The following is a 27,866-nucleotide window of genomic DNA, read 5'->3' as shown; positions in this document are numbered from 1 at the left end:
GGATTTTATATTTGAGGGGAAAAAGTGAAAAGTCTAAATAGAGGAGTAAAATGAAGAAAATAGTACTTTAGAAAACAACCTGGTAGTGGTTTGCAGACAGCTTGGATTGGACCTGGGATAGACTAGTGGTGGAGAGATGAGTTAAGAGGTTACTAACTTTCTTTCTCCATAAATTCTAATAGTCGAGGTATGAGTTGATTAGAACTGGGATGAACATTAAAGAGGACGAAATAGAGGAGATTAATGGGAGAGAGAGAAGAAACAAAAGGACTGAACCCATACCTGGCTGCAAGGATTTGACAAAGAGATAGGAAATTGGGTGAAAGAATTTTCATAGTGCCAGTAGAATATCTATGTATTTATCTATGTATCTATCTGTTTATCTGGAGGTAAAAAAATTAGCAATAGTTGTTATTAAGAAAAAATACCACACAAGACTTAGGTAGTGTTAAATTATTATTATTTGACCTTACAACACTATTGAAAGTATTGAAAGTCAAGGAAGCTTTGTGGAGGAGTTTGGGCTTAGCCTAAGAACAGTGAGGAACCACTAAAGGGAGTTACTTACATTTGTATTTTAGGCAAATGACTCACTGCAGATTGAGGAATGAGAAACAGGGCTGAATCTGAAGACCAGAAGACTTTGCAGTAGTCTAAGTGCAAGATGATGGTGGTGTGGGCTGGTAATAGCAAGGATGGAGAAAAGTGGATGAATTTGAAGGATATTTAAATGATAGAAGAGATGAATCTTAATGATTGATTGGAAAAGTCTTATACAAACCACACTCTTTCCATATGGATGTCATTTACCCAAAGCATAAGCTAGTAACAGGAACCAACATTAAATTAATCAATGTTAATTGATTTGATTGATATTCTTTCATTAAGCCAGCGATTTTTATTATGCTTGAAAGCTATGTTGTGTACTAATAATTTCATACATGAAAGAATAACTCAAATGTAAATATGGGCAAAAAGAGAAAGCTGAAGGACAAGGCTGCCATAGAGTTTTACAACTGTTAAGGGACCTTGGATAGATCCTCTATTCCAAAGCTTGCTTTTGCCAACGAGAGCAGGCCCAGTGCTTCCTTTTGCAGAGAAGACAGGCCTACTGCTGTACAATAACAGAACCATGGTTAAATCTTAGTTCTGATTCAAAGTCTGCCATTCTTTCATCATTTCACTATAATTTTTAAACAAAATAAAAGATTGGTAAATTTTATATAAAATGCTTTTAAAATGAGAAGTGTATGAACTACTTAGGAAGCTAATTAAAAAAAATAGTCAATTCCTAGGGAAGTTCAGATGATATTTATAGACTAGGATAAGAGATGGCTATTAGTTATTATTTTTCTTTTGCTTCAGTGATGTTGGATGGTCTTGTGTATAAGAGAGAGAAGAGGAGAGATTCAGAGCCTTGTAACATGATACCTAACTACTTCAAGGCTATCTACCATGGGTTGACAGTGTACAGCATGGGCTAACAGTGTATATACCTAGACACCAGTAGAATGTAAGGTAGCCTGGCCCGATCTATGCCTTTAGCCCCATCTGCTGGATTATTTATGAAGTACTTAAGTTTGTTGACTGGATATTTCAGATTGGCTATGCTGTACACCACTCTTTGTTGTCCAGGAAAGGTAGAGGTATAATTTAACTGTAAAATTTACACCCTGAGTGAAGTGAAAATTCTAGGATAATAGATTTAGAATTAAATATAAATCTTCTTAGCCTAGTACTCTCTCTATATCATTTCATCAGAAATCAAGAAAAACCAACTAAAAATATGAAGGTTTTTTTTTTTTAAGAAAGTATGGGAAAACTTGCTGAATAGACAAAAACAACAGCTACCATGGAACACTGCAGAAATCATTTGTTTACTGGGGTACTATAATGTGATTGGCGTAATCAGGGTCAAGGTTGGTATTTGATCCATTTAGGGATTTGCCTATTTCAAGGGGAGTAGATGGGTTAAAGATAGTCCCAACAAAACCATGGAATGGGAGAGAGGGTTCTCCGAGGGAAGAGGTGCTGAGCAGATGAAATAATATGCAATATTATTATAATCTGCAATAAGAAAGATGAAAAGAACATTTAAAATGCATGGCAGTATAAATGTTCATCTGTGTCATTGAATGATGTAGATGAAAGTTCAGAGGCAGGCGAAAACATGTCTTGGCATGTTCAGAAAAGATTTCATGGAACAGTCCAAATTTTGAGCTTGACTTTAAAAAATCAGTCACTGTGTTTTGTGAGTTTAACATTTTATAGGCTGTTATTTAAACCATGGGATTTTTGGAAATCTTGTGGTTAGAGGTTAGGGTTGCTTTCCAGGCTCTAGCAAGCGTTGGTATTTTTAAACATTAGATCAGGATCTCTATTAACTAATTATAGTTGCTGTAGACTGTTTGAACTGGACTTTGTCAACTTTTCTCCTTTTTTGTGTGAAATCACTCTCACCCTTTGTGACATATAGGTCAGTTCCCACATGTGGTATAGAGCCTTCTGTAAACCCCGCTCCACAGCATCTCACACTCACTGTTTTTCTGTGCATTTGGCACATAGTGTATACTCTCCTGCCCTGCGTAGCTTCCATTTTACATGCCTGTTCTGCTTTTTGGGCGATGTACTCAACTCCCTTAAGTCAAAGACCAGCTTGTACCCTCCTGTTCTGTCTTAGCAGTGTTCTCAATTAATGGTTAGGTGCCGGATTAGTGAAGAACTAGCTGATGTTAATTCTTCCCTGAAAAAAGCCTCAAGGGGTTTAGTGTTCTACTGGCAGTCATTGAAAATTAAGATTTAATTTATATCAGAAAGACATAACTGGGTTACTGGTAAGAAGTAAACTTTCTTTTTCAGGAAGCTTAAGAATCCTCATAAATAAGATCTTTATTTATTTATTTCATCTTTCTTTTTTTTAACTGAGTACTTGCTGTATACAAGCCTACTCAGCAAGGATCCTTTGCTAAATTACGTTTTCTGCCTCCTTTTCAAAGGAGCTGTATCTCCAGAATAAGAAAGATCAGCTTTTTCCAGATCTGATGGAAGAGATCAGTTGGATCTCTTACCCTGCTGATTCTTCGCAGTAGCAGCTGAGAGTGGCAAGGTTCCTACCATACCCATTATCTACCTGTTACCATATTTATCCCCAACTGAAGTGTCATGAGTGAAAAAGCTTCCCCTTTCCCCAACTTCTTCTTCTCAAAATACTTGGGCTTTAAAACAGTCAACAACTATGGACTATGTTAAATGACAATCACTACTTCGATATAGATGAGAAGAGGACAGTGTGCCTTCTCAGGATAGAGCCTCATTCTATGTTTGGCTGAATTTTCTCTTTTTGTTCACTTGATCAGGTTGTCAGCTGTGAAGTTGTTATTTTTATTCCATGACAAAATAATCCTTCCTATTTGTTTCAGGAAAAACTCTCTCAAATTGTGTTTTTCCCCTACTCTCACACCACAACAATCATCAACACAGAAGACTTCTGTGACCAAACATATGGGGATTTTCCCACACACACCAAGAAGCAGACACCAACTGGGTGTCTTCCAATTCAATTCTGACAGTATCTCCCTAGAGATAGTGTCAAATCCCACAGATTGGGGGCTCAGTCCCCAAGACTGCTCCCTACAACTCCAAACACCAATCATTAATCCAGGCTTCCAGAACTTCTGACCAACTAGCTAGTTTCAAGTTGGGGTTTTCATGACACCCTCTTTGGGTTCAATTAGTTTGCTCAAATAGCTCACAGAACTCAAGGAAAACTTACTTACATTTACTGATTTATTATAAAGGATATTACAGAGAATACAGATGAAGAGATGTGTTGGGTGATATGGGGGAAGGGGCACAGAGCTTCCGTGCCCTCCCCGGGCATGCTACCCTCCAGGCTCCGTATGTTCAGCTATCTAGAAGTTCCCCAAACCCAGTTCTCTTGGATTTTTATGGAAGCATTCTTTCACCCAGGGTATGAGGCAGGACCCTTTCAGGGAAGAGTCTTAAGACTCACAATCAGAAAATGGGGTGGGGAAGAAGATTAGAGGCCTGCCTAGGGACCAGTGGAAGGAGGGCAGGAGATGAGATTCTGTTTCCTGAGGCCTAACGTACCCAACATTGTAACAAAAAACTGTAACAAAGGATGTGGGAGTTGTGATTCAGGAACCCTGGACAAAAACCACTATATCATAACACCATACTATTTATTAATATTTTTAGCATGTCAAGGGACATCATAGAACCTACCAAATGTATATGTATGCATAATGAAGCATTTAATTATATCTCTTTTAAAATTGTTTTCTTTCACACTGCCTTATGACTTTAACCATATATATGTTCTCTGAGTGTATCTGATATGGTCCCTACTTATTTGGTATTCTTTCATATCAACTAGCCAATATTGAAGATGTGATCAACATTCAGCAAATACTTTAAATATTTATTAGTAAATAGATTATTTTTAGAGGCTTTGGAATTGCTTCCATTTTACTAAATATTTTATAAATGTTTTCTATAAGCAAGAGAGTTAATATTTTAGAATTCTTTCTCTTTTACCTGTCTTACTGAAGGGTATAATATGCTATCTTTTTATAGTTTATTGCTTTCTGCAATGTTTATATTAACTGTGTTTCTGTTGAATTTACTAAAAACATGGCATATAATAATTTGGGAAAATTGTTTTTGTAAGTCTGTAGAAGAGAAGCTTTCTCTAGCACAGGAGGACTTGATTTCAAACAGAAATCAAATTGGAAATCAAAATAAATTGATTCAAGAACTGAAGACTGCCAAGGCTACATTGGAGCAGGATTCAGCAAAGAAAGAACAGCAATTGCAGGAGCGATGTAAAGCACTACAAGACATTCAGAAAGAAAAGGTATTGCATGTTTCTGACCTAAATCTACAATCTTAGAGTTACAATTGTCTTAGAGATCATCCAATCAAACCTCTTATTTAGTATAGGCATCATCCTTATTTTCAACAGCTCTCTCAAAGGGACCTCTAGTTTCTGACACTTTTGATCATTGGGATTTTAATGCTAAGAAGTACTTCTTAATGGCCTCCTTGTTATTTCTACCCTTTTTTCTTACTGCTCTCCTTTAGTTTTACAAACAAGGTCAATTTTTCACACCATACACCCTTGGTTATTGCAGAAAAGATAATATAGTTCCTCAACTATTTCTCATATAACGTATTATCCTTTAGATGTGTGAATGAGATAATAAAAGATCTAGAAATAATTCTTAAACATGTTAAGAATTCTTTAAGAACCAGATTGTCTAAGGAGTTTATTAAGTTTCAAAGTTGAAAGCATTGGTTTACTAATATATGACCAGTACATTTTAAAAATCACTTTAAATTCTATATGAAAGAAAAATTCAGATCCTAGGAAAGAGTTTATTTTTTGTTTTATAGTTGAAATCATATATTCCTGTTAGCTGACAGGATATTTCTCTGCAGTGTATATTCCCTGAAATTCTTGGTAAATTCTAAGTGGTTCAGTTCCTGAAATTTAATTTAAAAATGTTCTGTGGGTGTGGTGATGGTGAAGCTGGAATGAAATTCATGATTTGTGCTTCAAGTTTAGAGAATTCTGACAGAACTCTTGTTCATAAGGCCAGGTTTGATGGCTCATGCCTGTTATCTCAGCACTCCCAGAGGCCAAGGAGGAGGGATTGCTTGAGCCCAGGAGTTCAAGATCAGCCTGGGCAACATAGTGAGACCTTGTCTCTATTAAAAAAAAAAAAATTTAGCTGGGCATGGTGGTGCACGCCTGTAGTCCCACCTATTCGGGAGACCGAGGTGGGAGGATAGCTTGAGCCTGGGAGGTCAAGGCTGCAGTGAGTGAGCCATGATCATACCACTGCACTCCAGCCTGGGTGATAGAATGAGACCCTGTTTCAAAAAGAAAAAGAACTGTTGTTTATAGGAGTTTAGCTGTGTGAGCTTTAGATCATACAGACTTGCTTTGGTTTTGGCTCTACCTCTGATAGATTATTTTATGTCTCTTAAACCTTTGTTTCTTCACCTAGAAAATGGAGATTTAAAAATCTACATATACTAGAGATTAACTGAGATAATATCCTAACTAGATACCTTATATAAAGATAGTGATAGTAATAAAATAGGAGTTATAAGAGTAAGAATCGTAGTTTTGCAGTATCATTACTCTGACCAGGTACAATTTATCTCACAATATTAACTGTAACTATTTAATCTTTACAATTATTTTATTATTGTTCACACTGTATAAATAAGGAAACAGCCAAGAACCAAGAGAGGGTAAGTAATTTGCCCAAGTTAGGTAGAAAGGGGCAGAGCCAGTGTCATCAATAGTAGCAGTCATTTTTATTACACCCATTTTCATTTAAGTATTTGCTTTAAAATAATTTTAAAATATATCATTTTTCTACAGTCACTGAAAGAGAAAGAACTGGTAAATGAAAAGTCTAAATTGGCAGAGATAGAAGAAATTAAATGTAGACAAGAAAAAGAAATCACTAAACTAAACGAAGAACTCAAGTCCCACAAACTAGAAAGCATAAAGGTATGTTAAGATAATCATTTCTCCTGCCTTCTGTGTTATATTGCTCTTTAAAGAAATATATATACACATACATATTTATTTATTTATTGAGGACTTGCTATGTGCTAGGCAAATTGTTCTGTTGTTTCTGACAAATACTCTTGCCAGAGTGCTTTTGTATTGCATAATACCCGTACACATATTGAAATTGCTACATTTGTTTTCACATTACCCAATGAAGCAAAGTAACCCTAAGAGTTTGGATCTCATTGAAATGATAATCAGGAGATGCATTGATTTAGAAAATTATGCTCACAGGTAGTAAATTTCAAAATATGAAAGAGTTTAGAAGTAAGATTTAAAGGGATTGTTTATTCAATTATTTTTCTTCCTAAAGTCCTTTCATAATCTGTTATTTTTAACATTTTACCTGTTATAAGCATAGATAGGGTACCCATTGAAGAAAACCAATTGTCTATTATTTGCTTTGTAAAATACTAATTTCTTAAAAAAAGGTTAGATTCTTTCTTGAGAGCACTCATAATGTCCTTTATGTCTGTAAGCATAGTTATCATTTTGGTTTATAATTAATTATCTCTTTATGTTCCTCTGTCCTCTAGAATGTGACTTCCTTAAATCAGGGAATGTGTATAATTCATCTTTATGTTATATCCCCAGAACCTAACTCAGTGTGTGATAACTAAATGATGACCAATAAATGTTAAGTGAGGAAAGGGAAAATAGAGAGTACAGTTTGTTTTTTTTTCTCCACATAATCAAAACGTATACATTTTTGTCACCTGGATTTAAATGATTGTTGAGCAAGACATATTATAATCTTGTATCTTTTTAACCAATTCTTTAAAATACTGAACTTTAAGAATTTCATAAGTGGGTAAAACCTATATTTGATCTATTGTGATAAATTGCATAAATTTTAGCCACATTTTGAAATATTTACTATGAAGGATGATTTATTTTTGGCCCTACTTTTTCAACAGGAGATAACAAATCTTAAGGATGCTAAACAGCTTCTAATTCAGCAGAAATTAGAACTTCAAGGAAAAGCAGACTCCCTGAAGGCAGCTGTTGAACAGGAGAAGAGAAATCAGCAGATACTAAAAGACCAGGTGAAAAAGAAAGAAGAGGAGCTGAAGAAAGAATTTATTGAGAAAGAAGCTAAGTTGGTCAGTGAGTTAATCGGGGGAAGTGTGTTTTGCAGTAGAGCTTTAAATCAATCCAGTGAGAGGACTGTTCTACTTATAAGATCTGATTGAAATGCTTTCCTAACATTTTAGTTTTTGATTAAGGAAGGAGAGCTGATTTATTTACATAGCTGACATGTGGTTGGAAATATTTTACCCTGTAACCATATTTCTGTTTTTATAAGTGAACATTGAAATGAAATAAAATTTAAAAAGTTTTTTTGTTTTTTAAGTGTCAGAAGCTAAACAACCCCACAACTACGTAGATCTGGTAAATGGTGTGAATGCTGGTCATGTTAAACCCATTTGTTGGGTCAAAACGAACGTTGATAAGGGAGAGCGGAAACTTGAGTTTGAAATTATGATGAACAAAGTCTGCTTTTCCTTTCCTAAGTTGCACATGCCAAATGGGAAGCATCTGGCTTTCCTCTGTTGAATCAAGTCCAAATATGCCCAGATAACTTGGCCATTGAATATTTTAGTTGAAGAGTTTCAATTTTAACTTCAAACAGTCATTTGAAGGTTTCATAATGGTTTTTGGCAGACTGATAGAGAAAAGAAAGCATACGGAATTGGGACGAATAAGGAAATTTCAGCTTTGTCTCTAGGGCACCTTGCTATCCCTAACCATATGTGTCTTTCCTGCTCTGGTGGAGAAGAAGAAAGATCTCACATTGTGTCACTTTAGCTCACCATCATGATGGTCACTATCCATCATTTCAGCATTTTGACCTTTGAGCCAATTCATATTACATAGATGCTTGTGGAATCAGTTTTATTAATGTGTAATGAAATATGTTCTCCTGCCTCCATTCCCGAAGAAGCAATAGTATTTATATTGCCAATATTTTAAATGTAATAAATCACTTACATTTATTTTGCACTACTTTTGTAATAGATTTCCCCCCAACTTTTCCTTTTTTTCAGCATTCCGAAATAAAAGAAAAGGAAGTAGGAATGAAGAAGCATGAAGAAAATGAGGCTAAACTTACCATGCAGATTACAGCATTAAATGAAAACTTAGGCACTGTGAAGAAGGAGTGGCAATCTAGTCAACGGAGAGTTAGTGAGCTTGAGAAACAAACGGATGACTTACGGGGTGAAATTGCAGTATTAGAAGCAACGGTTCAGAATAATCAAGATGAAAGGAGAGCACTACTGGAAAGGTGATTGATATCTAGTAAAATTAGTTTATTTCCATTGTAAGTGATAAAAAGATTGTCATATTCCATAGTTTTTAAAAATAGAAGAATCTTGAGAAAAGTGCATAAGCCTCTATAGGTATTTAAGTAGCCATTTAAAAATTAACCTGTAAAACAATCAGATAGTCAAAATTAATGTATCATATATTTTAAATTACTAAAGTAGTCCATTATCTATACCCTAGAAGGGTCTTTAAATGATTTTCTAAAAAATTAATTACCTCTTTGCAATCTATTCCAGATGTCTTAAAGGAGAAGGTGAAATAGAAAAGCTTCAAACCAAAGTATTAGAATTGCAAAGAAAGCTGGATAATACAACTGCAGCAGTGCAGGAGCTGGGCAGAGAAAACCAATCACTTCAGGTCAGTCACCTATGGATATGAAGCAGTTTTTTAGTCTAGAATTGGCTTATTAGTGAAAAGCATATTTTTACCTTTTAAAAAATCTCATGTTTTATAAATACTTTCAAATAGCTACTCTCTGTTTAGCAGTATTGTAGGTTTTGTGGATAATTAAATATAAAAGTAAAGAACTTGTTTCAGAGACCTCAGAGATTCATTAGAAAGCCATGTCATTCATCAATTGTTAGTATACGGAAAGAACTACAAAATTTAAGAATACCAAAGAATATATGAGTCAGTATGTGTTAAAGAAGCGATCTGAGTATATTCTCAGAGTCACCAGGGAAGATTCATCATTATGTTTAGTATGGATTGGAAATCAGCAAAGGTTAGCAAGATATTTCAGGAATAAAATTCAATTAATTTTATTTTGTCATTCAGATTTATGAGTATAGCTACTTTTGACAATAGAAGCTGACCAGTGTATTTCTGATTTTTAAAATTTTATTTCATGGGTCATATAGTCAAAATTTTATAGAACTCTGGCAGCAAGTTAGAAATAATCTAGCATTCTTTAAAATGTTGAATACTATAATATATCGATACTTTTTTAAAAAACAGATCAAACATACACAAGCGTTGAATAGAAAGTGGGCCGAAGACAATGAAGTACAAAACTGTATGGCCTGTGGGAAAGGCTTTTCAGTAACAGTGAGACGGGTAAATAATTTTGTTCACGTAACTATGTTTCTGGATTTCATTTGTCACTGATAATTAATGTTTTAACCATCAAAATAGTCCTTCATTTGACAGAATAATTTTCTGTTTATCAGTAAACTTTAACAACAACACAGAATAACTTCATGCAGTCTAGCTTCTGGTTAGCGTATGTGTTTGAATTTTACTTTTAAATTCAGTCCTTGTCTTCCAACTTAGTTACTGTCTGGGACAATCATTTTCTGAATCAGTGCACCAATATTAAACTCATGTTTTAGTAATCATTGGGTTCTTTAAAGGAAGAAAAAGCAGAGGTGTTTTAAAAATATATTCTAAATACTACCATTGTGTTATGACTTAAGTTTATATTTCTTTTGGAGACATTAGTGCCTGAAACATTTGGCAAATAGGAATAGTTTTTCATTTGATAGAGATACTTTATAAAAACTTTTTAAATGCCTCCTCTGGTTCTTTTGAGAGTTCCATAATAAATTCTACGTAAAATGTTTAGCATAGTGTTTGATAAATAGGAAGCATTCAATTTAATTATAACAAAGAGATTAAGTTAACATATTGAAACATATCATTAAATAATATACCAATGACTTGAAAGCTAATGTACCTTCACAATGTAGTCGGTGGTATTCATGTAGTTTCATAATACTTTTGGTATAGTTTTTATTCTTGAAATTGTTTAATTTTTGTCATTTACAGCATCACTGCCGACAGTGTGGAAATATCTTCTGTGCTGAATGTTCAGCCAAAAATGCCTTAACTCCTTCCTCCAAGAAGCCTGTTCGTGTCTGTGATGCATGTTTCAATGACTTGCAAGGATAATGGGTTATCACAACTTCAGAGTAATATTACACTAACATTAGATTTTTAATAAATGTACTTAATAGAGGTCTTGGACTACTATTTGGTTTGGACACTGGTTGCAATACTAGACCAAATAGGAATTAGTATATTTTGGAATGTTATGGATATCAAGTAAAACTCTTCTATTTTTGTGAGACTTGGGCTTATCATCTTTCATTACTTTTTTCCCATTTAGCCCCTGGAATAGCTTTCATGCCAAGTTTAGAATTAGCCAATGAAATGTAAATAAACTTTGGACAGAAAATAGCAATGTATTTTTTTAATATAATTTCATTATTCACAAATGAAGAATGCAATTCCATAGCTTCTTTCTCCTAAATTTAATGTACAAAAATGTACATGGATGATATTATCACTTGTTGCTGTTTTTGTTGCACAATAGCACATTAATTATATTAAATATTCTCTTTGTGAAGTTATGCACAGAACTGTAACACTTTCCTCTGCCTTTTTCTCTTATATGTGGGTTCATGGTTCAGTTGCATTGTTATGTTATGAATTTACTACTTGGGCATTCTAAATACAGTTTATCTTAAAATATGTAGTAATATGAATTCAAAAATGGTTTTTGTTTTAACAATATTAATTAAATTTTCTTGGGTGGATTTTATAAAAACCTCTGTAAAATCAATTTGCTTACTTATAGTTATCTGGGGTTGTATTGCAAAGAATAGGGTTAATTTTTCTTTTTGTCTTTTTCTGTCTCTTTCTTAAACTCCCACGTATTGTCCATTTAGAATCTTAGAAAGCTTCTTACCCTCGCTGTCAGTTGGAGGATGAATAATAAACATTGTATAATGTTCTTATGCTCGGTTTCTTGTAAGTGGGAAGTCTTTTGAGATCAGCCTTCATATCATACCCTTATTTTGTCTCTCTAGCATCTTCAGGAACCTGAGTTTGCTTTTTACATAGATCTGATTTTTTCCTTTATTTGGTTTAACATTTTCAAGCATAGATCAGCTTCATGTATTTGTTTTATAATTTTGCATCTTAAAGCTAGTAACTAATATTGCTGTGGTCTTATTGGTGAAAACAAAATATAAAATGATAAGAAGACATTAAATATTTTACTTTCTATTTCTTACCCTATTGGGAAGAATTTTTAAAAGTTGTAAAATTGACTTAAAGTTAAAATGGTTCTGAATTTGATGTTCCATGTCAACTGTTCCCAGTTTTAATTTTAACTTTGCAAAAATAATGTTGTGAAATTCCCTTTAAGTAACTAACACCTAGAAATAGAGTATCACCAAAAACAAATGTATTTAGGAATCCCAGTTACAATAAAAACTGAAACAGCATGGCTAAGCATCTTAAGGATAATTAAGAATTAGTTTATTTGTATGCTGAACAATGGAATCGAACTTTAATTTAGCATAGTCTTATTAATTTGGAAAATTGTAAAACATCTCAAGAGAGAAGTTATTAATATTGGTTTATTAATCTTTCTAGAGAAGAAATGTAGTTATACATTCATTCAGTGCAATCATTTTATAACAGTAGTTAATATTTCATTTATAATAAATAGTTTTTAATATACATTTGCTTTCAAATATTCTGAAATGAAATTATATTCATGCTATACCTACAGTGTATGTAAACTAAAGAGATCACTACATATTTGTTTAATTATTTTTAAAAAATTTTAAGTAAACCCTGTTGTCATTAGCTATTAAGAACATTGATTAAGTCCCTGGACTTGGATAAACATATATCCTTGAACATATATAATGAAGAAATACAGTGGCTTTTTATTAAAAATAATAGTTGGATAATATAAACTGAACTATTTATGCATTTTTATATACTTATAAATCCTTCCAAATAGTTTTAATTCTATCCTTTTACATATAAATAACTTAATAAGTGTGCTGGAAAAACACAGATGTTCACAGCACCACTGTTTTTTTTTTTTTTTTTTTTTTGAGATAATAAATTCCATGAGAAATCTGGGTTTGAATATTTGTTTACTTTGTCTCGTAATTGAACACCCTCCAGGCCTTCTGTCTGTCTCCCCTTTACCCCCAACATATTCACAAAAAAATTTTAAGATAACAAGTAACCATATATAGGTGTTTGAATGATTTTCTCATTTTTATCTAATTTCATTTCATAAGTCCCGAGTAATTTATCTACCATAGGCTACTATACTGATAATATAAATGAAACCGAACATTTTTTGCTACTAACTCTCCCCAATTTAATGTGTTTTGGAAATAAAAATTTAAATTTTTTTCCTTTTAATTAAAAAGTCATCTTTGAAGTCCTTATTGGCTGTACATTTTACATGTTTGCTGGTACTATTATTTGTCAGTGAGTTAAAGCTGGCATGTACAGCTCTTGGCTTTAATGAAAAGCACATTGACATAATGTTAGTAAATTCCAAACCCCGGCATAGAATGTGAGTTAAAATTAAGTCTTGCTGGGTTAGTGTACAATAAACTATACCTACAGACTTTTTTTTAATAGAAAGAAGACAAAGCTGCTGGTATAGGATTTGTTCCTTTGAAGAAAAAATGAGGGAAACAAACACAAAAACCTCAATGCAGTGTATAAATAACATTTTGTTCAACTACCTCTTAATGTGGAATTATCTACTTTAATAGTTTCCTGACAGTAATGTTAAATAGTAACTGCCAAATTTGTTATTTTCCCATCTCTCTTAAAAAGTCTTTATGATTATTTTATATAGTTTTGAGAACTTTAAAGCCACTTTTTTTTAACCTTACATTTGCATAAAAATGTTTAGCTTTTAAGTAGAGAGCAAATTATGATCATATATTTTGATATTCATGACCTGTTTGACTATAGTTTTTTTTTTTAAAAAATGCACTTTGGCTATAAAACCATGGATGATTTGATCCATAAGATTTAAATGTGCCACCATTATAGTATTCCTAGACATGAGCTTGATGAATGGTATTCTGTAATTATAACGTGCCACACATTATTGTGTCTTAATTGCCCTTAGCCTGAATTTTAATGATCAATTTGTTATTGTTGCAGATGTGAATATTGTGCATAAACTTACTAAATTTATGTAAAATTGTATAAAATAGAATTAGAAGTCACTAAGTTCTTTCTGTGTAGAAGTAATAAATTTATTGTAACACAGTGCAGTTGTGTATATGACATTCTGTAATTCCTTGAACTGGATCATATATTCATAAGTTCTGTAGATACTTTTGCATGAACATTTTCTCATTTAGTTTTTGGGTTCATTATTTGTATTGTGTTTACTACTTGTGATCATGTAGTTGTGCCTTATTTTGTGAGAAAGATTAGTTCAGTAAATACTGCAATTTCTAAACTCAGTGATTGGAAGGTTATTAATTATAAATGTAACTGATAAAGTACATGACAGCATTTAAATCTGTATAAAGAACAATGGAAGGATCCTTATTGAATTGTTGCTTTTTTAAAATATGTTTAAATATTATATTAAAAACATTTCTTTCTAAACTAGTTGTATTCTGTGACTATAAATTGTTTTGTCTAACAAAAGAGAGAACACTGTATTAACCATTTTGCATTAATTTATTTACAGAATATTAGGACTTTGCACTTGGATATAGACAGTGGTGTTTTAATGTTGTTCAATTTAGAATAGTAATTAAATTCCTGATCTCAAGAGAAATTATTAATGCCATTTTGCCTTAGACATTCCATTTAATATTGTAGAGAGTTAACAAAACTAAAAACAAATATAAAAGATATGTAATTAACCCCTTATTTCATTGTGTGTCTGCATTTAATACCCAGATGACCATTTAAAGATACTTAAAACATTATTTATTTATTTATTTTATTTATTTATTTTTCTTCCTCCCCTCCCCAAAGATACTTTTTGGAAGGCCCAATGTGCCATTGTTTTTTGCTATTTTTTCTTCCTGGGAGCCACGGTTCTAGAATGGTTTTTGTTCTGACCCCCATGATCCCTTCATTCGAATGTGCTTCATTCTAAACCCTCCAAAGAGTTTAATGTGCATATCCTCAAGCATCTAATATATTGTATATTAGACATGTTACTTTGTGAGCTTTATAGAATTCCAGTTTATGTGCAGCATATTCTTGAGCTGTTTTACATATTTTGTTAATTTAGTCAGTCTGTCTCTCCCTTTAATGAGATTCAGAGGGAGAAAGCTACCTTTATACATGTAAGTCTGTGGTTGCTGGATTCATGGGACTAAAGGAATTTGAGAGGCCACCTCATCCTAGTCCACTGCTCACCTCTGAGGTTAGTTTATATCGAAACATTTGCAAGATGATTGTTAATGTAAAAACTTTTTTTAACCAGAAATTTCTTTATAAAATCTTCTCTTGCATAATCTATATTGTATTCTCCTGGACATAACTGCTTTCAGTCCCATCCAGATGCCATCTCTAGGAATTCACTTGAAGCTTGAAGTCTATTCTCCCCTTTGCCTCCCCCCCACCTCATTTATTCTTAGCTATTAACAATAGTTACTGTCCTCCCGATTTTCCTTTTTTTCTTCTATTAAATTTCTGACATTATTATAAAGAGATTATTAGTCTCCATTCTAATAGTGCTTGCCTTGTACAAAAGCCTTTCTGCTGCACTTGTCTTTACTGCTTTGTTTGCATGGTGAAATTTCACCTTCCTCAAGGAATTACTGGGCACATGACTTGCCCAAACATTATCCTCTCTATCCCATTCTTCAGCTTAACAAAATCAGCTAAGGCTTCAGTTGTCTTGCAGCCAAATTTGATGAATTTACTACTTTCACTTTGCAAATTGCAAAAGGTACGGTTCTGAAATGGAAGTTTGTGGACTTCCCTTTGATGCAATAATCTGACCCTAAGAACTAGTTCCTTGAATGTAGTTAATAGTATATATCCTGCCATGATAATATAATAATTATTCAAACTGCCTTTCATGATAAAAATTCTGAAGAAATTTAGTCCTGCCAAATAAAATTAAGTGACTGTACTGTGCTAACACACACACACACACCAATCAAAACCAGAAAGTATTTTTATGGCAAATACCATCATTCTTCAAAAAATAAAGTTAAGAGACAGATACCTTACTATGTCTATGAAAATCTGTACACTTCACAACAGGCCAAGAAAAGCCATGCAAAAGTGTTAACTGGTGAAAGCCAGATTTTTTTTTCTTCCTATCTTAAAGTAATGGAATTTAGTCTTTGGGATTTTCTACTTCCACGTTAGAGTACTATATACCTGAGATGAGTTTGAGAATAGGAATTTTAAAACTGCTACTTAAATGTAGTCCCTATTTATTGCTTTGTATATTAAAAGAACAATCAAGCTTTGTATCTAAAGATTTATCATTATGTATGAGGTAGGACTATAAAGCGGTTAAGACTGATTGACAAGCCATGAAGGAAAATTGGTTTCATTATTTTATAGATACAGAGTAAGATGCTGGAGTTCATATTGGACATAAGCAGTGGACATTGTTTTCCTTCTGACACTCCATTTATCTGATCATTCACCCTTTACAAATTAGCACCTTTCTTCACTCACACCTCTTACAAACCTGACGGAAGCATTAGAAGGTAATCTGGATGTCAGTATATATTTGTCAAGAAATTCCTCAGAGTTCAAATTTGTTGCAGTCATTATTCCTCTATACTGAGGATTTTCCTAGCTCAAAATTTCAAATTCTGAAACTTCTTTAAAATGCAAATTTCCTTCTAGCTTATCACTAGCTAAGTGTTACAAAAGTTTGAATGAAATTATACCTTAAACCATAATCTTCTAAAAAGACATGCCACTTGTTTTAGGTCCCTAAATTTCAGAGGATTCTGCAGGCAATGTGAATAAAGATATTTTCTTGGTTTCCTGACTCTTGGTAAAGCAAGAAATTGCAGTTGTTATTTGTGCCATCCATGTTTTCTGTTGAAAAAAAGAAAAAAATACATAAATAGAGATTAGAATGTTAAGCTGACAATTTCTCACATATTTGGGCTAATATTTTCTGCTATATTTATTAACCAGCTCTTTAAAACTGAAGACTAATGAAACATTTGCATGTTTCCCATTTTCTTTCTTACATCTAATATAAATACTTCTAATCTTACAGGAAAATGCAGATGGGCTAAATGAGTATGGTATGCATGTTGGATAACAGTTATGAGTAATCAAGAAACAATAGTCAATGATAACTCATTAGAAAAATGAGCACTGAGAATATATGTAGTTTGAAAGTGGAATTGCTGGAATTTCTATTCTCTGTGGAAACAAGTTCTTAACCTGTAGTATAACTTGAAAGAGACTGAGGGCAGTGACCCAGGAAATTGAATATTGCATTTGTTGTCTGGCCACATTGTAGCTATGATGAAAGCCTACCAGGGGAAATACAAAAATAGAAACTTCTAAGACAGAGAAACCAGAGTCAGGCAGCTGCTCTTTCAACTCCATAGCTGTAAAAACAATGGCAGTTTTTCAAAGGTTGACAAGCTGACTTGACAGGGATCATTATTGCGCCAGGCCCTCCTTAAGCTAATATCCTATTATATGCACTTTGGAAACTGATTGGAGCATCTTAAAGGTTTATCATGCAATCCAAATCAATTCTTCCCCCATTTCCTACAGAAACTGTAGAACGCAGGCAGTTCTTGAGCTTCTGCAGGAGAACTCTGCAAACGTGAGGAAATTGTTCCTCAACCCCACAAATGTGAGGAAATTGTCAATACTGAGGCTTTTGAGCATTATATGGACTAGATGTACCCCTCCCCTCCTCCCAAATCTGCCCTTCCCAAGTGGGTGAGAGAAAAACACAAAACTTTCCATTCACTGTTACTTAAGACGCTTGGGGGGAGCTTATGTAAACTCTGAAGAATCGAAGACCTACAAAATTAAAATACATACTTTGATGTTTTCCGTTTGGGCTTGTAATAAGAATGCTGCTATACACTGTCGATATCTGTTTTCGTGTTGTATAAGAAAAGCGTTTCTCAGCCCAAAGACTAGAAAAAGATATTACAAAGACAAAAAGCCAAATCATTTCATATGAAATCCAAACAATTTCTTAGTACAAGAATCTGGGGTTTGTTTTCTATTTGGCTTGTTTCTGTTTTAACGAGGGTGGGAGGTTTATCTAGCTTATAATTTTTTTTTTAAATTTTATTTCAATGCCAAGACCCCACTGCTATGTCCAAATAAAGCCTACTCTACTATAAAAGCCCTTTCTTCCTTAGCTAATGACTTCTGATACTTGATGAAATGCAACTAAGGCTTAGGTAATGGGGCCCCTGCTCGTAGAACAAGCTAAACATATGAGGTAGATTTTTTTGTGTATGAAAATATAGATAATAAAAATATACAAAACAATATAATATTTTCTTCTTTGTTCTTCACCACTCCTTTAAAAAATTTTATTTTTGTGTTTAAAGGGAAGTCACATCCAACCAAGGTTTATAAACAAATTAAGATGTGGCAAAAATACAAAACCACCTGAATACTTCAGGCCAAGAAAAGCCAAAAACCACTCAAAATCCAGCATCCACCAAACTGGGTGAAATGTAAAACAAAACGAAAAGAGACATTGGCATGGTTTCTATGTTTGCAAAAGAAAGCCTGTTCTGTCATTTCCTAGCTGGCCTCAAAGAAAAGATAGTGGGAGAGCAGACTTCTTTTTCTAATATAGCAGGAGTGCTTAAAATGAAAGTCTCTTCTTTGAATTATTAATACAACACAGTCCTGAAGCTTATACATTCTTTTTTCTTTTTCTTTTTTTTTTTTTCTTGAGACGAAGTCTCGCACTGTCGCCCGGGCTGGAGTGCAGTGGCGGGATCTCGGCTCACTGTACCTCTGCCTCCCAGGTTCACATGGTTCTCCTGCTTCAGCCTCCTGAGTAGCTGGGATTACAGGCGCCCGCCACCATGCCCGGCTAATTTTTTTGTGTTTTTAGTAGAGACGGGGTTTCACTTTGTTGGCCAGGCTGGTCTCGAACTCCTAACCTCGTGATCCACCCAACCTCGGCGTCCCAAAGTGCTAGGATTATAGGCATGAGCCACCGCGCCCGCCCTATACATTCTTTCTATAGTCAGTGTTTAGAAACAAACAAACAAAAACAGGCCAGGGCTGTCTCCTGCCCACATCAAGTACTTCAGGAAAGAGAAAAGGTGAGCAAGTGACATATTCTTGCTGATCACTAAGCTGATGCTTGTCTGCTGTCACTATTTGTATTTGTTGAAGTTAGTTTAACTCAGGCTTATCTGAGGGGTGGTTGGGCTTCTTTCAGAATCCAGGTGAATACAATACTTATTTTCTTAACTGCAAGAACTACCCCAGTATCACAGATTATACTCATAACAATCTAAACATTGTAATTCCTAAATTCTACTACAAAAAATAAAGTCTGTTAATGAGAGGCCATAAAATTCTGTCCAGCTTCTCTGCAGCAAGAGGACTTAAACCTATTAAAATGACTTTCTGGGAAAAAAAAAAAAAAAAGCTGGCTGTGTTTTATTCTCTAATTCTTTGCCTTATAAATTCCCTGTAGCAAGTGAGGCTTTAAAGATCAGGTCATTGTTCTTGGCTGGTTTTTGGAATTCATTTTCCTCAAAAACTATAATTGTACTTCCAGGTTATTCCAGGCATCCTTGCTTCATTTGGTTTGTAGTATGGGTACAAGGGACTTTATAAATAAAAGGACCTGCTAAGCTAGGCCTGTAAAATACAATTTGGAGAGAGTATAATATATAGGCAAGAATAGCTCTTTTTTTACTGACATTCTAATACAATAATTGACACAATTTTAAAAGCATTTTCTATGTATTGGGCACCATACTACGTTTTTTCTCTATATAGCAACCCTGTGAGATAGGTCAGCTAATTCCTACTTGTAAATGAGGAAACATATTAATTTTTCTAAGGTCACAGAGCTTATAAATGATATAGCCAGGATTTGGAATTAGGTCTGTCACTCCAGAGCTCAATCTCTCTCTTGTCCTCATTTACTCTTTCCTACTCTATAGCTGCTCTGCCAATGTACTGTATCTAATTAGTCAAGTTAATAGGCCCGAGGAATGAGAAAAATATTTTTAAAAGGAACAAGAGATGGTAGTTACAAATCAGAAAATAAAAAAGGTGGAAGCATAGTTGTTTTGTTTTTGCTTTTTGAGACAGTCTCACTCCATCACCCAGGCTGGAGTGCAGTCGTGTGACCTTGGCTCACTGCAACCTCTGCCTTCTGGGTTTAAGTGATTCTCGTGCCTTTGTCTCCCCAGTAGCTGGAATTACAGGTGTGTGCCACCACGCCTGGCTATTTTTTTTGTATTTTTTCAGCATGTTGACCAGGCTGGTCTTGAACTCCTGACCTCAAGTGATTTGCCCGCCTCAGCCTACCAAAGTACTGGGATTACAGGCGTAAGCCACTGTGCATGTTCCCAGAAGCATAATGTTTTTAAAAAGATCTTTTAATTAAAAAAAAAAAGAAATAGAGGAGAAAAAACATGCATCTTTCAAGGTAATCCGGTGACATTAGATTTCCCATAAAGTTCAAGTCTTAAAGCTGGCAGGGTTGTGACTACACTGAACCCTCAGCCGAGCTGCATCCTCTTCCTCATGGGTGTTCTGGCACCTTCGTTTACTCAAGTCTATGTGTCAGGCCACAATCTATAACTATGTAGCGTATAACTATAACTATATCATAATCTATAACTATAGCCACTGCAGTAGGAGAATAAATTCCTAGCACAGGATGCCCTCTACTATGATATTTTTCCCCATGAAAAAGTAAACTAAACAAATCACAGAAAAGAAGTGATTTCCAGCCGCCACATACTGAGGCTTTGTTTTATCTACATTCCTCTGCCATCCCTTGGGCAGCTAAGAAGCTCACACTGAAAGTGAGAGCACTCACCAAGCAAAGGTTTTGCAACTTTGACATACCCCTTTTGTGGCTTGCTCCTGAACTGCTGTCTGGCTTGGCAGATTTTGGCTTAAATAGACTTTGGTCCCAGTCAAGTTAAATACAAGAGGCTTTAAGGTCTGCCCAGTTACCTTTCAGCAAATCTTACTGAAAATAGAAAGAATGGACACAGGAGGCAGAGGCTATCTCTCTGGATACAGGCTTCCCTTCTGCTCTTGGAGAGAGAGGTTATATTAATTCATGGGTTAATATATGTAAGGCATTAAAATTTTTACAATTTATTTTTATTTTTAGAGACAGGGTCTCACTCTGTCACCCAGGCTGGAGTGCACTGGCAATCATAGCTCACTGCAGCCTCGAACTCCTGAGCTCAAGCCATCCTCCAGCTTTAGCCTCCTGAGTAGCTGGGAGTACAAGTGTGTGCTGCTGTACCTCACTATTTTTTTTTTTTTTTTTTTTGAGATGGAGTTACACTCTTGTTGCCCAGGCTGAAGTGCAATGGCTCAATCTCGGCTCACCACAACCTCCACCTCCCGGGTTCAAGCGATTCTCTTGCCTAAGCCTCCAGAGTAGCTGGGATCACAGGTGTGCACCACCACGCCTGGCTAATTTTGTATTTTTAGTAGACACAGGGTTTCTCCATGTTGGTCAGGCTGGTCTCGAGCTCCCGACCTCAGGTGATCTGCCCAACTCGGCCTCCCAAGGTGCTGGGATTACAGGCGTGAGCCACCACACCCAGCCTATTTTTTTTTTTTTTTAATAAGATACTGGGTCTCACTATGTTGCCCAGGCTGGTCTCAAACTCCTGGCCTCAAGCAATCCTACCATGTTGGCCTCCCAAAGTACTGGGATTATAGTATGAGCCACTGCACCCGGCCAGCATTTAAATATATAACTTAGTTATGTAGCATAACTATGTAAGTATTTGCTACTGTTGTTTGTATATTCATTCATTCACTCTTAAGGTTTCTCTATTATGTATGAGTCAGTCCTATGCTCTTCACTGAAGCTCTGGGCTTGGCTGCTGGGATGGGAATTGAGGGGGATGGTGAGCGCTTTCTCTTTTCCGGCCCCTCCATGGGGACAGGAAGTCAGTCCCCACCTGCCTGGCCTCAGCTGGTCTAGGAGCCTCTAGCCAAGACAGAGTGGTGTCTGCTTCCTCCTGAACACTGCCGCCCACTCAAGCCTTGAGTAACTCAGAGTCCCAGGGCTTTTCTGACAGAGGATTTACTGATCTTACACTATTCTAAGAGCTCCCCAAGGTCAACGGCTGTTTCTTATTCATCTTTGTATCTGTAGGGCCTGCTGAGTTCCTGGGTCTCAGGAGATACTCAAGAAATACTTGAATAAAAGATTAAAAATGATATATATTTCTGATGCATGTGTCATGTAGATACATGCATATATATATGTGTGTATATATGTGAATATATATATTTCTGGCATAATTATTTTAATAGAGGGTAATAAAATATCTTACTCTTGCACGTCTGGTTATGGTTTCTCAGTGTTTTAATAATAACAATAGTATTAATGATACTATAATAACAATACCAGTAGCAACTATCATTTATTGAATGCATCACATTTGTTTAATTTTCACAGAATCTCACTGAAATAGATATTATTATCCCTATTTCTCAAAGGCTTAGAAAACTGAAGAGTCTTGTCTAAGGTCATACGGCTAGCAAGTAACAGAGCTATCACTCAAGCACCGGACACCATAACTAATTCATAGAGTGAAAGATATATAGACACATAGGAACACAGTCTTGTTTTTATGAAGACTTGAATGGATTTATGACCTGCTACCAAGAAAGGCCAATATAAAACTCTGTGATGGCAAACAGATGAGCTGAATAATGAAAATAGACACATACCTGACACATGGAGTGGTTCAATACTTTTGACTACCAATCTATCTAGTGGAATAGGCTGATCGAGTACTGTACATGAACCACCCTCTTTTATTACTGCTTGCAACTCAGGAGTAAGAGAAGGACACATTAAACCAGGGTCTGAGCCTCCAAGTTTCTGAAATTAACAAGAAAAATAATGCAATAAACAGGAAATAAATATTGGCACACTTATCTAAAGTGCATCTGTAAGCAAATAGATTCTGAGAAACAATTGCCTAAAAACTATTATTGCCTAAAATCTTACTACTCTTTCTGGATCTTGAAAAGCATTTCCCCAAAGCATAGTGATTTATAGCAAAGTGTTTATTTTATTATTATTATTAAAATTTTTTTTCTTGAGACAGGGTCTCACTCTGTCACCCAGGCTGGAGTACAGTGGTGCGATAGCTCACTGCAGTGTCAACCTCCTACACTCAAGTGATCCTCCCATCTCAGCCTCTCAAGTAGCTGGGACTACAGGCATACACCACCATGCCCTGCTAATTTTTTAATTTTTTTGTAGAGATGGGATCTCACTATGTTGCCCAGGCTGGTATTGAACCCCTGGGCTCAAGTGATCCTCCCACCTCAGCCTCCTAAAATGCTGGGATTACAGGAGTGAGCTACCATGTCCAGCAGCAAAGTGTTTCTGATCTCCAAGTTTCATTACCTGAATTAATAATGGTTGATGTCCATAACTGGGAAACATTTAAATCACCCTCACATCAATAGGAAGTTCTTCATTCCTAGTATCTTAATCTCTCTATAGTATTGAGTTCGATGAATGAGAAAGGGGGCTTCACTTTGGCCAACTGTATGCCTGGGATCTAATACTGAATTCTTAATAGATTCCATGCTCTAGAATTTATAAATAATTGAAATTGTTTTGAACACATAAGATGGTGATTTTTTTAAAAGGGGGTAAAAATTAAAAATTGTGACCTTCATGGTATAAATTGTACATGAAATAGCAAAGAGGCATGTAAACTGATACCATTCCTTACTTTAGGAATCAACTTGTGATGCATAAAACCAGAATATCAGCTTATTATATTATCAACATGGGCTGCCATTAATTCATATACTCTGATTTGTACCATTATTTGACATGAAGGTCAACTATGCAAACATCAAGGTTTTTTTGAAGGGGGTAGAGATTTTTCAGAATTTGGCTTGTTCAGACATGCTAGTCTGAGTAACTTATAATGGGAGGTCATACAAATTCCGAAACTATGACTCTTAATATTCTCGTACACCCATTCCCTCCCCAACCACCGATTAGCTATTCATAGATTGATTAATGGGTATCTATTTCATTGCTTAAAGATTTAGCTCAACTAACCAACATGCCATGTAGAAGCTTAGTTTATTAAAAGATATGACATAGCTAGTCTCATGATCTTATCTATGTAAGGCTAGTCATTTGGTAAAGAAATGAATGGAATAAAGCAACATTAGGTATCTCTGACTGTTGAAGACATTGCGTTCCTCTTCCCACCTCTTAGAGCAGGTGTCTGGGAGCCTTAGAGAAACTTCTCTACTTGATACCACTCAAACACACCATTCAGGAAACAGATTGTGAAATAGTAAATTAGACAGAAAGCCTTTTGGGGACCAGCAGCAGACCAGTGGCTTAATGGGTAGTAAAAATAACAACAACAATAATAGTAACAAATAATACTTAAGTAACGTGAAAAAAATCCCTATTCCCTATAGAGATTTTGTAGCTCTAGCTCCCAGTTGACTCATTTAGTCTGTGATGCTACATACATGTTTGGCTTCTACACTTCTTATATAGGTAGACACTGAGAGATCAGGGCTCCCTCTCTCCTCCACCTCCAAATCATTATTTCTCAGAAATAATGTGAGCTTTCAAATCAGAATGAGTGTTGAAACCACCTCGACACAAGACAGTAGACAGTTCAGAGGGGCCCTACTCTGGCTGTTTTTGTTGTGGTGGCCAATTCAGAAAAGGAACAGGCCAAAATGGACAAAGATGTTTTGGGTTCCTTTGCTTAGGCAGGTCAGGCAAAGTCCTGTGGCTTCTGGGACTTAGCTTGCAAGTATATAGATTAAGTTGTTCTAAAAATGTATTCCTCTTTTGACATCCTTGAGAAATGCAACTTGCATTTTTTTGGTTTCATTTATTTATTTACTTCAGAGCTTTATGACTAAAAAAGCCAATAGTTTATAATGCCTTCATTTTTTAGACGAAAAGATTCAGCTTAAGAATATTTTATATTTTTACCACAATTTATTTAGAAATATTTCTAAACTCATTTAGCAAACTTGTTTAGAAACGTACTTTGAAATAGCAGCATTTTACCTTTTTGTTGCGCTTAGTTTTCGTAACTAAGAGGAAATCATTGAAGAGAAACAGATAAACATCTAGGAATCTTGTGCTTTCTGAAGAAAAAAAGAGAAGCTGAAATGGGGACTTGAAACTGTTAAGTAGAAGAGTTTTTCTTTCCCTTTCTTTCTTTCTTTCTTTCTTTCTTTCTTTCTTTCTTTCTTTCTTTCTTTCCTTCTTTCTTTCTTTCCTTTCTTTCTTTTCTTTCTTTCCTTCCTTCCTTCCATCCTTCCTTCCTTCCTTCCTTCTTTCTTTCTTTTTTTTTAATCAATGAATTCCTTAGAAAACAAAACCGGGTGAGTATTACGGCACCCCAGGGGCTCCAATCATGTAGGTCAGAAAGCTGCCTGCCTCAATGTTGAATTGATTTCTTCCTAAAGCAGAGACTTGATGAGAGGCCAAGCTTCCAACATTAAAGACATTGAATTTATGATGCGTCTCATTTGAATCTAAGATAACTCAGATGTTATTTGTAGTGGCTTCAACTCAGCCGAGGGTAAATCTATCAACTGATTGAACTTGCAGCATTTTTGCCTCTAGATTCCTCTGGGTGGTTATTGGCAAAGGCACACGTAACCAGAGAAAAGGCATTTTCTCACTGCTATGAATTATGCTATTGTGTCACTCAAATTTCATATGTTGAAGCCCTAAACCCCTAGGGTGGCTGCATTTGGAGTAAGAAAGTAATTAGGGTAAAATGAGGTGATAAAGGCTGGTGCACTGATCCAGTAGCGTTAGTGTTCTTTGAGACACCGGATACCCCCACCCTATCCCCCACTCCTTGTCTTGAAGAGAGCGCTCATCAGGAGCTGAATTTGCCATCACCTTGGCCTGGGACTTTTCAGCCTCCAGATTGTAAGACATAAATTTCTGCTGCTTAAGTCAGCCTGTCTGTGATATTTTGTTATGGCAGCCTAGGTTGACAGTCATTAAAACTACTTATTTCTCAAGTTTTAGAAAGTGTCTATAAATGTTTAGATATTCTCCATCTGTTTCATATTTACGAACTTTTCTGATATTAGTTTTAATAGTTACTTAAGGCAAATAGCTTTTCTTTAGTTTTCCCTAAGAAGGGAATAGTAGTAAAAGAGAAACCAAGTATTAGAATAAGGCATCTCCTTCCTTATTTTACTCTATCCCTTAGAAATTAGAAAAAAGGGTTAAATTTAAGTGATTTCAGAGGAAAAGGTTTTTAGAGGGAGATGTGACAAGTGCTTAGAGTAATCATAGGAAAACCCAGTAAATTTTTTCAGCTTGTTCTATTTAGATTATATATATATATTGTTCTAGAAGTTCTTTCTTATATGTTTTTACCCCTAGAAGATTTAAAGTAGTAGCTAAAACATTTAGGATTCATTTCTATCTCCTCTCATTCTTTAAGTTTAGAGAAAAGATTTTTTCTATATTTGCATAGGGGAGGAATCTGGTATTTTATTCAAATTAAATAGTCCTTGAATAGTTTTTTTAAAAATCATATTAAAAACTTAACTTTTCATAAATCAAGTTGTGGCAAAGACTTCTGGTTGTCCCTTGAAAACCATTCTCCCCTTCTCTTGTAGCAGTGGAATCCCCAAGTTTTAGTGAGTACCCATCCTCAGAGAATAGAGACTACATTTCCTTGCTGCTGAATATGACCAAGGAGCTAAATTCTGACCAACGGAATGTGAGCCAAAGCACGCAACTTCTGAGTCATATTCGTGAAGGGCAGGGCTAAGCTCTCTTGTCCCTGTCTCTCCTTCTCATTGGGTAGAATGCAGACATATTGGTGAGTCATCTTGGGCCACACAGAAGAAGGCAGTACCCTAGATTTGGGAATAAGACAGCAGGAATCTGGATTCCTAATGACTTCATGGAGTGGAGTTGTCATATAGGTTGAGACTTAACAAGAGAGAAATAAACTATCTTTTTTAACCTGTCTGTCTCCAGTGGCTGAATCTATATGCCAACTGATATACAGGGCTAGGAATGGTACAGCACTAGACCTGTGAACAGCCAGCTGAGCCTGCCATAGCAAAATACCACAGACAGGGTGGCTTAAGCAATAGGAATTTATTTCTCACAGTTCTGGAGCCTAGGAAGTAGATCAAGGTGCTGGTCGATTCAGTTCCTGATAAGGGCTTTCTTTTTGGGTTGCAGATAGCCACCTTCTGGATGTGTTCTTACATGGCAAACAGAGAGAGTGAGTTCTCTGATGTCTGCTCTGATTAGGATACTAATCCTATCAGATCAAGGCTCCAGCCTGAGTCCCTCATTTTACCTGCATTTCTTCCTTATTCCAAGTATAGTCATACTGGACGTTAAGGCTTCAACATGTGATTTGTGGAAGAACACAATTCAGTCCACAGCAATGGAAGAACACAATTCAGTCCACAGCAACCTTCAAACCTGTAAAATTTGCTATTCCCATCTTCTGCTACTCATGTATGCGTCAGCTCAATGATCACTGTCAAAATGAAATAGTTTTGTTTTCTCCTTCTAATTTCAACTATTTTATTTTGACAAACAGGCAGGGAGCACACCTTCTACGTATTCCAGATGTTATTCTAGATAATGTTACAGACATTATTCTAGAAAGTGGTAATTATTTTATCTACCATTTATTGAGGCCCTAGTTTTCCACCAAGTAAGTTATGAAACAAATTATGAAAATGTGTACCTTCTGGGAATGAGAACATATACTTATTTGATTATAAGAGTAGTTTTTAAGGCTGGGAGAAATTTGGAAACACAGTATGTGTTAGGTTTCATCACATCATTTTCATCCTCATTGTCATCATCATGATCAGCAGCAGCAATAACATTTATAAAAGAGAATAAGAGAATTTAAATTTTCCCAAAGCCTACAATTGGTGCTAGATCCCCTGACTGTTGGTTCAATGCTTTTTT

The 27,866-nt window shown here is 35.2% G+C and overlaps 2 protein-coding genes across 3 annotated transcripts in view; one reads left to right on the top strand and one right to left on the bottom strand.

Moving 5' to 3' along the window:
* The window catches only part of EEA1 (early endosome antigen 1), a 156,797-nt gene extending 142,465 nt beyond the window's left edge, over positions 1-14,332 (top strand). Inside the window, exons 23-29 of the mRNA XM_031016666.3 lie at positions 4,691-4,876; positions 6,416-6,547; positions 7,528-7,713; positions 8,659-8,897; positions 9,175-9,295; positions 9,896-9,994; positions 10,706-14,332. Of these exons, the coding sequence (XP_030872526.2) occupies positions 4,691-4,876; positions 6,416-6,547; positions 7,528-7,713; positions 8,659-8,897; positions 9,175-9,295; positions 9,896-9,994; positions 10,706-10,828 (1,086 nt within the window). The 3' untranslated portion in view covers positions 10,829-14,332. The remainder of the gene's footprint in view (positions 1-4,690; positions 4,877-6,415; positions 6,548-7,527; positions 7,714-8,658; positions 8,898-9,174; positions 9,296-9,895; positions 9,995-10,705) is intronic.
* A 64-nt stretch (positions 14,333-14,396) lies between these two features.
* PLEKHG7 (pleckstrin homology and RhoGEF domain containing G7) overlaps positions 14,397-27,866 on the bottom strand; it is a 69,185-nt gene continuing 55,715 nt past the window's right edge. The window contains exons 14-17 of one of the 2 annotated variants that reach the window (XM_019039190.4): positions 24,957-25,036; positions 22,613-22,766; positions 17,726-17,823; positions 14,397-16,750 (exon numbers count right to left, since the gene is read on the bottom strand). In XM_019039190.4, coding sequence (XP_018894735.3) covers positions 16,643-16,750; positions 17,726-17,823; positions 22,613-22,766; positions 24,957-25,036 — 440 coding nt within the window. In that variant the 3' untranslated portion in view covers positions 14,397-16,642. The remainder of the gene's footprint in view (positions 16,751-17,725; positions 17,824-22,612; positions 22,767-24,956; positions 25,037-27,866) is intronic. The other variant, XM_063694208.1, reaches the window with a different exon arrangement.

The sequence above is a fragment of the Gorilla gorilla genome, chromosome 10 (genome assembly GCF_029281585.2).
Source record: "Gorilla gorilla gorilla isolate KB3781 chromosome 10, NHGRI_mGorGor1-v2.1_pri, whole genome shotgun sequence".
Taxonomy (NCBI): domain Eukaryota; kingdom Metazoa; phylum Chordata; class Mammalia; order Primates; family Hominidae; genus Gorilla; species Gorilla gorilla.
This window is presented reverse-complemented; position numbering and strand designations above follow the sequence as displayed.